Raw genomic sequence first — 13,478 nt, forward strand, 5'->3', positions numbered from 1 at the left:
CTTTTTTTGTAGTATCTTTGTCTGGTTTTGGTATCAAGGTGATGGTGGCCTCATAGAATGAGTTTGGGAGTGTTCCTTCCTCTGCAATTTTTTGCAAGAGTCTGAGAAGGATGGGTGTTAGCTCTTCTCTAAATGTTTGATAGAATTCACCTGTGAAGTCATCTGGTCCTGGACTTTTGTTTGTTGGAAGATTTTTAATCACAATTTCAATTTCAATACTTGTGATTGGTCTGTTCATATTTTCTATTTCTTCCTGGTTCAGTCTTGGAAGGTTATACTTTTCTAAGAATTTGTCCATTTCTTCCAGGGTGTCCATTTTATTGGCATAGAGTTGCCTGTGGTAGTCTCTTAGGATCCTTTGTATTTCTGTGGTGTCTGTTGTAACTTCTCTTTTTTCATTTCTAATTTTAATGATTTGAGTCCTCTCCGTCTTTTTCTTGACGAGTCTGGCTAATGGTTTATCAATTTTGTTTATCTTCTCAAAGAACCAGCTCTTAGTTGTATTGATCTTTGCTTTGTTTTCTTTGTTTCTTTTTCATTTATTTCAGCTCTGATCTTTATGATTTCTTTCCTTCTACTAACTTTGGGTTTTGTTTGTTCTTCTTTCTCTAGTTCTTTTAGGTGTAAGGTTAGATTGTTTATTTGAGATGTTTGTTTTTTTTTTTTTTTTTTTTTTTTGTGGTACACGGGCTTCTCACTGTTGTGACCTCTCCCGTTGCGGAGCACAGGCTCTGGACACGCAGGCTCAGTGGTCATGCTCATGGGCCTAGCCACTCCGTGGCATGTGGGATATTCCTGAACCAAGGCACGAACCCATGTCCCCTGCATCGGCAGGCAGACTCTCAACCACTGAGCCACCAGGGAAGCCCATTTGTTGTTTCTTGAGGTAGGATTGTATTGCTATAAACTTCCCTCTTAGAACTGGTTTTGCCACATCCCATAGGCTTTGGATCATTGTGTTTTCATCGTTATTTGTCTCTAGGTATTTGATTTCCTCTTTGATTTCTTCAGTGGTCTCTTGGTTATTTAGGAACGTATTGTTTAGCCTCCATGTGTTTGTGTTTTTTACGTTTTTTCCCCTGTAATTGATATCTAATCTCATAACGTTGTGGTCAGAAAAGATGCTTGATATGATTTCAATTTCCTTAAATTTACTGAGGCTTGATTTGTGACCCAAGATGTGATCTATCCTGGAGAATGTTCTCTGCGCACTTGAGAAGAAAGTGTAATCTGCTGTTTTTGGATGGAATGTCCTATAAATATCAATTAAATCTATCTGGTCTATTGTGTCATTTAAAGCTTGTGTTTCCTTATTAACTTTCTGTTTGGATGGTCTGTCCATTGGTGTAAGTGAGGTGTTAAAGTTCCCCACTATTATTGTGTTACTGTCAATTTCCTCTTTTATAGCTGTTAGCAGTTGCCTTATGTATTGAGGTGCTCCTATGTTGGATGCATATATATTTATAATTGTTATTTCTTCTTGGATTGATCCCTTGATCATTATGTAGTGTCCTTCCTTGTCTCTTGTAACATTCTTTATTTTAAAGTCTATTTTATCTGATATTGAGTATTGCTACTCCAGCTTTCTTTGGATTTCCATTTGCATGGAATATCTTTTTCCATCCCCTCACTTTCAGTCTGTATGTGTCCCTGGGTCTGAAGTGGGTCTCTTGTAGACAGAATATATATGGGTCTTGTTTTTGTATCCATTCAGTGAGGCTGTGTCTTTTGGTTGGAGCATTTAATCCATTCACGTTTAAGGTAATTATCGATATGTATGTTCCTATGACCATCTTCTTAATTGTTTTGGCTTTGTTTTTGTAGGTCCTTTTCTTCTCTTGTGTTTCCCACTTAGAGAAGTTCCTTTAGCATTTGCTGTAGAGCTGGTTTGGTGGTGCTGAATTCTGTTAGCTTTTGCTTGTCTGTAGAGCTTTTGATTTCTCCAACGAATCTGAATGAGATCCTTGCCAGGGAGAGTAACCTTGGTTGTAGGTTCTTCCCTTTCATCACTTTAAATGTCATTCCCCTCCCTTCTGGCTTGTAGAGTGTCCACTGAGAAATCAGCTGTGAACCTTATGGGAGTTCCCTTCTATGTTATTTGTTGTTTTTTCCTTGCTGCTTTCAATACTTTGTCTTTAATTTTTGCCAATTTGATTACTATGTGTCTTGGCGTGTTTCTCCTTGGGTTTATCCTGTGTGGGACTCTATGTGCTTCCTGGACTTGGGTGGTTATCTCCTTTCCCAGTTTAGGGAATTTTTGGACTATAATCTCTTCAAATATTTTCTTGGGTCCTTTATCTCTTTCTTCTCCTTCTGGGACCCCAAAAATGTGAATGTTGTTGCATTTAATGTTGTCCCAGAGGTCTCTTAGGCTGTCTTCATTTCTTTTTATTCTTTCTTCTTTATTCTGTTCTGCAGCAGTGAATTTCACTATTCTGTCTTCCAGGTCACTTATCCATTCTTCTGCCTCAGTTATTCTGCTATTGATTCCTTCTAGTGTATTTTTCATTTCAGTTACTGTATTGTTCATCTCTGTGTTTGTTCTTTAATTCTTCTAGGTCTTTGTTAAACATTTCTTGCATCTTCTCGATCTTTGCCGCCATTCTTTTTCCGAGGTCCTGGATGATCTTCACTATCATTATTCTGAATTCTTTTTCTGGAATGTTGCCTATCTCCACTTCATTTAGTTGTTTTTCTGGGGTTTCATCTTGTTCCTTCATCTGGTACATAGCCCTCTGTCTTTTCATCTTGTCTATCTTTCTGTGAATGTGGTTTTTGTTCCACAGGCTGCAGGATTGTAGTTCTTCTTGCTTCTGCTGTCTGCCTTCTAGCGGATGAGGCTATCTAAGAGGCTTGTGCAAGTTTCCTGATGGGAGGGACTGGTGGTGGGTAGAGCTGGCTGTTGCTCTGGTGTGCAGAGCTCAGTAAAACTTTAATCCACTTGTCTGCTGATGGGTGGGGCTGGGTTCCCTCCCTGTTGCTTGTTTGGCCTGAGGCAACCCAACACTGGAGCCTACTGGGGCTCGTTGGTGGGGCTAATGGCAGACTCTGGGAGCACTCACGCCAGGAGTACTTCCCAGAACTTCTGCTGCCAGTGTCCTTGTCCTCATGGTGAGACACAGCCACCCCCCGCCTCTGTAGGAGATGCTCCAACACTAGCAGGCATGTCTGGTTCAGTCTCTATGGGGCCACTGCTCCTTCCCCTGTGTCCTGATGCACACACTACTTTGTGTGTGCCCTCCAAGAGTGGAGTCTCTGTTTCCCCCAGTCCTGTCGAAGTCCTGCAATCAAATCCTGCCAGCCTTCAAAGTCTGATTCTCTAGTAATTCCTCCTCCCATTGACGGACCCCCAGGTTGGGAAGCCTGACGTGGGGCTCAGAACCTTCACTCCAGTGGGTGGACTTCTGTGGTATAAGTGTTCTCCAGTTTGTGAGTCACCTACCCAGCAGTTATGGGATTTGATTTTACTGTGTTGCGCCCCTCCTACCATCTCATTGTGGCTTCTCCTTTGTCTTTGGATGTGGGGTATCTTTTTTGGTGAGTTCCAGCATCTTCCTGTCGATGACTGTTCAGCAGTTAGTTGTGATTCCAGTGCTCTCAGAAGCGGGAGTGAGAGCACATCCTTCTACTCTGCCATCTTGAACAAATCCACAGCATTATTTATAATAGCAAAGATTTGGAAATAACCTAAGGGTCCATCAATGGATGAATGGATAATGAAGACAGTACAAACACACAGAGAAAATGGAATATTACTCAGTCATAAAAAAGAATGCAATGTTGCCATTTGAGACAATAGAGATAGACCGTGAGGGTATTATGTTAAGTGAGATACACTAGAGAAAAGAAAATACACTAGAGAAAGACAAATACTGTATAATTTCACTCATATGTAGAATCTAAAACAAACAAACAAAACAAACAAAAAATTGATAGACACAGAAAACAGATCAGTGGTTATCAGAGGGGAAGGGAGTTAGGGGACAGTTGAAATGAGTAAAAGGGGTCAACTGTATGGTGATGGTGGATAACTAGACCTTTGGTGATGATCACTTTGTAGTGTACACAGATGTTAAATATAATTTTGTACACCTGACACTTACATAATGTTATGTACCAATTTTACCTCAATTAAAAATAAATGACTCCCACTAGAGAGACAAGCCTCCTAAACATCTAGCTCTGAAAGCAGACAGGGCTTTTGTCCATGAGAATCCAAGGTTATAGCAAACAAAGGAGCAGTTCTTCATGAGCACATATGACTATCTCCCCAGGGCTCAGTGCAGAGGGAGCAAGCAAAAACACCCATTTCCCAGTCTTTCTCTGAAAGGGGTTTATCTGCTTACTTTAGAAGATGATGCCTGAGGGCCAGACTTTTAATTTATCAGGCATCTAGGGGCCAGCTGTGATCCTTCCCAGGGACCAGTGAAGCCAACAGATACTTCCCTGCCTTCTTCCTCTAGCCCACTCTAATAATAAAAAACCAAGTTGTCAGTATCTCCCTGGAAGGAGCTTTTATACAAGTCTGGCGCCCCAGCTTTTGCAGCTGCTGCCCAAGGGACTGCCTGATATCCTAGCTCTGATAGCCATGAGTCCGACAGGACTGTAGTTCTTAAAAGCCTGACAGACCCTTCCATGGCTCTCCACCAGGCTCAGCACAGAAGGAGCAGACAAAATGCCCATTTCCCAGTTTCTCCCTGGAAAGAATTTAACTATTTACTCTGCAGCTGCTGCCTGAGGTTCTGCTTCTAATCAAACTGCATCTAGGCACTGACCACAATCCTCTCCTTCCAGACACAGACAGGTCTTGACACACCCTCAATTACTAGGAGCTACTAATACAAAGAAGTTTGCTTGAACAATCATACAAGTTTGAGAGAAAACTAAGATCTCAGGCCTGGCTGAATGACAAGGTTCATTTCCTATATAAGACCACTCTGCTAGACTGGGAGTGGTGGCTCTTTTATCTAATGCACAGAAACCAAAACAGAGAGTCAAGGAGACTGAAGAAATAGAGGAATATATTCCAAACAAAAGAATAAGATAAATCTCCAGAAACAGATCTTAGTGAGAATTCAAAATAATGGTCATAAACATAGGGGTAAGCTCCTTGACATCACTCTTAGTAATGAGTTTTTGGATTTAACGCCAAAAGCAAAGGGAACAAAGGCAAAAATAAACAAGTGGAAGTACATCAAACTAAAAAGCCTCTGCACAGCAAAGGAAATCATCGACAAAATGAAAAGGCAAATTATGGAATATGAGAAAACATTTGCAAATCACATATCTGGTAGGGGGTTAATATCCAAAATATACAAGGAACTCATACAACTCAATAGCAAAAAAACAATGCAATTTAAAAATGGGCAAAGGGCCTGAATAGACATTTTTCCAAAGAAGATATCCAAATGGTCCACAGGTAAATGAAAATGTGGTCAACATTGCTAATCTTTAGAAAAATGCAATTCAAAACCTCAAGGAGATATCATCTCACCACTGTTAGAATGTGTTACCAAAAAGACAAGAGATAACAACTGTTGGTGAGGATGTGGAGAAACGGGAGCCCTTGTGCATTGTGGGTAGGAATGTAACTGGTGCAGCCACTATGAAAAACAGCATGAAATTTCCTCAAGAAATTAAAAGTAGAACTACCATATCATCCAGCTTTCCCATTTCTGGATATATATCCAACGGAAATGAAAGCGTTATCTTGAAGAGGTTATCTATACTCCCATGTTCATTGTAACATTATTCACAATAGCCAAGGTATGGAAACAACCTAACTGTCTATTCATGGATGAATGGATTAATTAAATGTTATAGATAGATAGATAGATAAATAGATATTTGAGTATTATTTGGCCTTTAAGAAGAAGGAAATACTGTCATTTATGACAAGATTTGTGAAACTGGAGGGCATTATATGAAGTGAAATAAGCAAGACAGAGAAAGACAAATAGTGCATGATATCACTTATATGTAGACTCTAAAAAAAAGAAAAAAAGTCGAACTCATAGAAATAGAGTAGAAAAGTGGTTGCCAGGGGCTGGGGGATTGGGGAAATCAGGAGAGGTTGGTAAAAGAGTATAAACTTTCAGCTATAAGATGAATAAGATCTAAGGATCTAATGTATAACATGGAAAGTATAGTTGATAACACTGTTTCGTACAATTGAAATTTGCAAGGGAATAGAACTTAAATGTTCTCACAATGAATAAACAATCAAACAAATACATACCTGAGGTGATGGATGTGTTAATTAACTCGATGGGGGGAATCTTTTCACAATATATAAAATATATCAAATTATCACTTTGTATACTTTAAATATATTACAATTTTATTTGTCAAGTATACCTCAATGAAGCTGAAAAAAATAGAAAGTAGGAGTGAGGAACCATGAATGCCAAGACAGCTTAGAGTGGCAGCGGCCAGGAAACACAAAAGAAGTGAAAGCATTTCCTTTGCCACATTTGCATCTTCAATTCTAGTCTCTCTTGTATTTCCTAGCATGTTCCATTAAGCTGAGCCAGATAAGAACCTACGATTTTTATGGTGCTGTGGACATTCATTCTGAAACAAGCAAACATCTCTGGAACATTTATGGGGTAACCACGACAGGACCTGGTAATGGGCAGCACTTTCTGCTTATCATGTCAACTCTGCTTAAGGAAACAGCTGCTTCATGCTGGCCAGTCAGCAGGCAGTTATGACTGGAGGTGGAAGGTAACCTTTCATAGAGTTATATTTCCTTGCTCTGTGCTGGATCATTAATCACTCCAATAACACAAAGCACAATGCATGCCTATAACACAGAGCTGGGAATGACTGCGGGCTATTCTGGTCCATCACTACGAACACACACAGACAGACTGCTTTCCACAGCCCCAGAAACCCAGTGGGGCTGAAAGGATGTTGCGGACTGTTACAAGAGAAGGTTCTTCAAATTAGAGTTCCAGATTCTATTTGTGTACACATTTTTGATGGTCCAAATGTTCACATGGTTTTGGAGAGCTGGCATCATTAATTTTTTAAAAATCTCATTTGAAAGTGACGTTGATTCATGTTCCGCCACTAAGGGAATCTTTCAAGTTCTTCGTCACTCATATTATACATCCTTGAGCAATAAGTCTATATTTGGAGGGGGTGTTTTCCAGGGATTTGGGGGTAGAGGACACATTTCTATAAAAAGAATGTTCAGGAAAAGTAAACACTGGGGATTTCACAGGTTAAAGCGAACACACATCATGGTTACAATGGGGAATTGCACAAGACTTACATTTGTGAGCCTTCAGTCCTTCAAAGGAAACTGGTCCAATCTCATAATACTCATATTCCCAGGTGTAATCAGAATTAGATGCAGATTGATGGGATGTCCCATTAGAAACTAACCTCTGGGCAGACATCTCCACCTGCAGAAATGGAGAAAAGCAAGTGTAGAGTCTGTTAACGCATCCACATTGTCCTTGACCCCGTTCAGGAGGTCAGCAGGCAACGGCCTCAGGGAGGTCCTATCCACCAGGTCAGGGACAGCCCTCCCTGGCTGCCTGCATTCCCAGTGGCCATTACTTCCTTTTATCTCTCCGAGACTGGTATGCATTATTTGTAACCAGAGGCCATGTCTTCTTTCATGGTTGTTCCCCCAGAACTTAACCCAGTGCCTGGCACATAACCGACTTCCAATAACTGATGAAAGAAGGAAGTAAGGAGGGGGAGAGTGTATCAAAATCTCTGAGCTCACGACTTCAGCCACATCACCTATCACCACCTATGCAGAGCCTACAGAGAATAAATAAAATCAGTATCAGAAGAGAAGAAGCCCAGGAGACGTCTACTGGGCACCTACCATGCAAAAATAAAGACATGGGACCTATGTCTTATGAAATAGGGGTGGAGAAAAAAGAAGGGAACAACAAAAGTCACATCATTGGAGAAGATCCTCAGTGGAATCCCTAATCTTGGTCACTGCTAACTCCTGAAATCTGTCCTATTTTCAGGATGTCCCAATGCCTTGTTTGTTATCATTTGAGATTTTAAAATGCTGACTTCTTTGTGAGACGAGGTTGTACTGTGCAGCATGGATACCAAAGGCAACAAGTGCACAGAGCCAATATTCAGTACTGAGCATCTGCTGTATGTGAGGCACCATACATTGTGGGCTAGGAGGAGATGCTAGACCAGGACTCCAGAGACCTCCTCTAATAATGGGGAAAGAACACTAAGTGACAACAGTAATATAAGGGGAAATCTGAATAAAGTACCAGCCAAAACCAAGATCCACTGAGCAGTATAACCACTAGATCCCACTCCACAAGAGCTTTCTGAAGCTCCCCTTCTCCCACCCGCCATGGGGCAGTACCACCCACCACTGCCATTAGGGCACAACCCCCAGAGAAACTGAGGCAAAATCACCACCACCCCTCTGGTCCAAGGCACGAGTCTCACCTTTCCCTCTTCCGTTCTTCCCCAGGCCAGTCCTGGACCCCATAGAAACAGACTCCAACCCCTCACATTCTATTGTTCAAAAGATGGTGTGCTGTGACCCAGAGACGCATGCCAGTATCAGAATTAGAGGGTGACTCTGAGTGCCCACCCAGGCGAATCACTCCTCCAAAGGTAGAAGAGAATGTACCAATTGTCCTTTGGGAAAGAAAGCTACACGAATTTTAAGAAAAGCTGACCTTTGAGTAAGGATTCAGTTACCTTCCTAATACCGGCACAAAAATAACATAAAATCATTACCACCATATCTTCTTTGGCATTTCTAGTATTTGAACAGAGTTGATTTCCCTCAATGATGAAATAGACGAGGGTCTTCATCATTGTTCTCCCTCCATTTGCTATGTTGCCAGGGAAGACACTTCAGCTCTCCCAGCCACATTTTCCTCATCTGCAAAACCGACCATCCTGACTTCCTGTTGTTGGCAGGAAGTGGTCTGGCTACAGCCACTAATTGACACCATCATCATCCACCTGGCCCACTTCTTGAGACCCCTGCTTTTTCTGCTTCTACTCTTACGGATCCATTGCAATCCATTCTCCACACATCAGCCAAAGATCTTTTAAAAAGACAAATTACCCTGTCACTCTTTTGCTTAGTACTTTTAAATGGCTTCCCATTGCTCCAAGGACAAAATCTAAAATCCTTAAAATGTCTTACAAGGTCATGGCTTGAGCCCTGCTGTCTCCTCTCATCTTGCCTCCTTCCCTATACCAAGCCGCACTTGGATTTCTTGCAGTTCCTCAAATACTTCATGCTCCCTGGAATGGGCACACATACTGTTCCCTCCGGCAGGAGTATTCCTCCTACCACTTCATCCTAACCCACCCCTCCTTCTCTGCATACTCTTGTCATCTACACTGGAATCATCAAATCCAGCCCACTACCTTTTTTGTATAGCCTGCAAGTGAAAAATATTTTAATATATTTAACGGTTGGGGAAAAAAATCAAAACAATGATATTATTTCATGACCTGAGAGAAGTATGTGAAATTCAAATATCAGAGTCCATAAATAAGGCTTTATTGGAACACAGCTACCCTCGTTTGTTTTTGTATCTTTTGTCTTCTCTAGCACTATAACAGCTGAGTATTAGTGACAGAGATAGTAGAGCCGCAAAAACCTAAAATATTTATTTTCTGATATTTTATAGAAAATGTTTACCAACCCCTCCCCGCCTTGAGAGCCATGGGAAAAAAATGATCTGAGCTTCTGTTTTCCCATCAGGAGAATGAAGGTGATAACAGTACCTACATCATGGAGTTGCTGTAAAGATTAAATGTGATGTTGCATGAAATGTGCATAGCCAGGACCCAGGTTGAGGTCAATCAAGAGTAGCCAGCACTATTATTATAAGCTAAGAAGTGCTAGTCTGGGATAGAAAAGCCTAGGTTTATTCTTTAGACAACACCAACTCCCCTGTCAGCCAGTTCCTATCAACTTCACCATGTGGTTAATTGATCTGTGTGGTCTAGACAAACGAATAAAATTACTATAATAAAAAATAAGTCAAAAGGCATTCGTTTCAATGGTTTAAAAATCATAATGAGAAACATACATCATGGGATTCATGATGTTTCATCAAGTCAAAAATAAGGTAATTTCTCTTTTTTTAAGGAAAATAAGATGAAGTCTGGTTTGAGCATATCATTTTTATTGGAAATCAGCATTACAGCCAATGTAATAAGCAGAGGGAGGCACTGGGCTTCATCTGGTGTCAAAAATAGAAAATAGAATAAAGTACATGAAACAATGGAGAAAATAAAGATGAGAGAGTGTTTTCCATGCTCTGAGCATCACTCCCCATGGCTATGCTCTTCTCCACATCCGTGCACAGTGGTTCCCCATCTGTGGCCGCCCAGGCCCATGGGACCAGAGGGTCTTCCTATAGGCTCAGGAAGAAGCATTAGCACCACCTGCACAGGGCCAGCCAGGAACTAGCAAGCAAAATATCTGTAAAAGAGTCAGATACCAAGAAGCATCAACCACTTACCTACCACAGAGAGAGTGTCTTTTCATTCCTTCTTTTTCTCTCCCTTACATCATTCCTGTTCTTCTAAGTGAACTATTTAAGGATGGAGGGAGACCATAGGTGAAAAGGTCCTGAGAGTGGAAAGGCTGCCCTTTAAGAGATGCCTGACAGATGCCTGGAGACAAGAGGTTCTCTGGGGAAGCAGAATAGGATGCCGGCCACCCCCCTCCCACCCAAGCAGCCACCGTTGTGGAGGACTTCAGATAAAAGGAGCGGCTTGTGTTTTCACTGGCTATTTCCTCTCAGTTCTTGAATTCCAAAGATGGATCTGGAGGACAGAACCTCTGGCTTCTGCTTTCACCTCGCACCCTTGAAAAAGTCCATGAGGTAATGTTTTCATGCAAGTCTCAGATCAACCAGCTTGGGCCATCACATGCACAAGGACAAACAACAAACAGAAGGCAGGATTTTGTATAATGTCCATTGTAGTCCAGGGTTGCCTTTCTGAGCTTCGCAGACACAGAAGCTAGCACTGTTTCACCATTTGGAAACTGCCAGCATGTCTGGGTATCAGCCTCCAGAGGGTGATATTCTCATCACAGTGAGGAATGTCTGGGCCTTAACACACACTGAGGGAGAGGCAGGGGGGTGCGCACTGAGGCTTACTCATGGGGTGCTGGAATCAGACAGCTGCTCTCTTCAGAACACGGCAAACAGGAAACGCAGAGCTCGGTATGCGGCTGCCCTCTGCACCCACTCTGCTCTTGCACACCCCCTCCTGAGATTCTCTTAATGTCAGGTTTCTTCGTAATATTAGCATCACTAAAAATAACTTCTTCCAGAGGAAACATATCCCAAACAAGCCTCCAGGAGCTGCATGGAGAGACTAATTGATCTTTCGAGCGTCTTGCCAACAACAATAATGAAAAATTATGACTGCACCTCACAGCCCCACCTGAAAAGGAAGTTTACCTTTTCCAGGTGTGCACAGGGTAGCTTAGGCCAGCTTATGGGGGTGGGAGAGGGACGGAAGACCTCAAACACAAACAGAGAGGGCTATTAGCAGGTCCCAGACACCTCTCATGGCAGTCTAAACAGCTCTCTTCTCCCACCCACATTCCCAACACTTTCATCTCTCCTTTCAATTATCCAGTCTTTCCTCCTCCAACCCAGATTCCCACACCACTCCTGGGCACCCTCTTGCCTTCTTAAAGACAGGTCAAGCAATTCTCTCCACCTCCCTGAATTTGGGAAGATGTATATGGACATGGAACCTCCCATGGAGTGACTAAAAACTCTCCATCAATAGCGTTGGTGGGTCATGTTGGGTACATGGGCCAGGGGAGCTGTTTCCTTGGAACTGGACCTTTATTTCCATGTTAAGGGGTAGACATCAGCACGTGAGTTTTCCAAGTGGCCACCAACTCAGGCACGGGACTAACACAATAAAGAGAGAACCAAAAGATGCCTATAAACCCTAAAAAATGAGCACATGTGCACGCACGCACACAAAACTGACAACACAGCCAGGAAGATAATCCAAGCAGCTGTTGGCCAGGCCACAGACCCAAAGACCCAAGGTGATCAGCTTGTATGGAGGCAGACCTAATGACCCATTTGGATTTGAGATCAAAATTCCCAATTGCAGTCATTCTATCTTCTTTCTGTTCAATTCCCAAATTCCAAAAGTGGGCATGCCACCCAGGATGTCAACCTCCATTCTGACCTGGGCCATGAAGGTCTCATTAATTACTTATTCTTATCTCTTTCTTCCTTCTATTCCTAGGAACAACTATCCCCATCAAAACAGAGAAGTCACACTCTTGACTCATCACCCTTTCTCTCTCCCAGCCAAGACATCCAAAAGACCAAAGGTCAAGTGTGGCCAGGCTACATTCTGGTCACTGAGGAGCCCAAGGTCAGAACTTCAGAAGCACAGCTTTAGAAGCTTAATTCCCTCATTGCGCAGAGGTCTGACCAGGCACCCAATCAGAACTGACGGTGCACTCAGCTTACCTGCATCTATGTGGGGAGGACCAAACAGAGAAAATGAGAGTCTGCAAGGTTATGAGTCGGGCTCATGGTTACACCAGAGCCAGCTGGATATTCCTAAAGCATTTCTAAAAGGCACTACATCCCAGCAAGGAATCACGTTTGACCCCTAAAATCAGAACCTCCAAGGTCCCCTCCCAGGGCAGTGCTTAACAAACGCTGACACGGTCTTCTTCCCAGCACACTGCTCTTTTCTATAGATTCCGTGCAAACCACATTCTACCTGCACTCGTCACTTTAATTCTCAAGTTTGCAGATTCCTTTTCTGTGAATCCATTTTAAGTCAGCAACTTCTTTTGAGGGTGTGGATTTTTACTTTCTTCAATTAAAGAGGCAATGCTTCCAGGACTTTAGTCCTCCTCCTAACTATTATCTTTTGACTTGAGCCTGCATCTTACCTTTGAAGTCTGAGATTCTGGCCACTCACTTCAGGCTAGAGATGTTATACACACACACACACACACACACACACACACACACACACACACACACACACATGGTTCCTCCTCCCTTCTCAAAAGGACATACCTCCCAAATTTCTCTACATTATCAAGGTTTATGCCTTCCTGGGTATTTCCTAGAAAGTACTCAGTTACTCAGCGGACTTCAAAAACACGGTGGCTGACAGCTGGCAGAGAAATTCTGGATGCATCTTCCCCCTGCCTCTCCCTACTTCTCCACTGCCCACCAGCAGCTTATTTCTAGGAACAAAACATGGAACAAAAAGTGTTTGCAAGCTTTAAGATTTCCTGCCTGAATATCAGAATCAATGCCAATAGAAGAACAACTTTTAAAACTAGAGACGAAACTTAATATTTTGTACAGCTAGATATTCAGCCAATGCCTGAAATGCAGAGATGCTGAATTAACGAGCAGACGTCCTTCCTCCACCAGCTGTTAGCTCAAAGAGGATAAGAAGATAAGGGGTGGGTCCTACACCCACCTCTTCCAGTT

The 13,478-nt window shown here is 42.3% G+C and overlaps 1 protein-coding gene across 1 annotated transcript in view; it reads right to left on the bottom strand.

Annotated features, from left to right (window-relative positions):
- The window catches only part of MRAP2 (melanocortin 2 receptor accessory protein 2), a 38,885-nt gene extending 31,479 nt beyond the window's left edge, over positions 1 to 7,406 (bottom strand). The window contains exon 1 of the mRNA XM_065889146.1: positions 7,280 to 7,406. Within this exon, the coding sequence (XP_065745218.1) occupies positions 7,280 to 7,406 (127 nt within the window). The remainder of the gene's footprint in view (positions 1 to 7,279) is intronic.
- Positions 7,407 to 13,478: the final 6,072 nt, after the last annotated feature.

Source organism: Phocoena phocoena, chromosome 12 (genome assembly GCF_963924675.1).
Source record: "Phocoena phocoena chromosome 12, mPhoPho1.1, whole genome shotgun sequence".
Classification (NCBI taxonomy): Eukaryota; Metazoa; Chordata; class Mammalia; order Artiodactyla; family Phocoenidae; genus Phocoena; species Phocoena phocoena.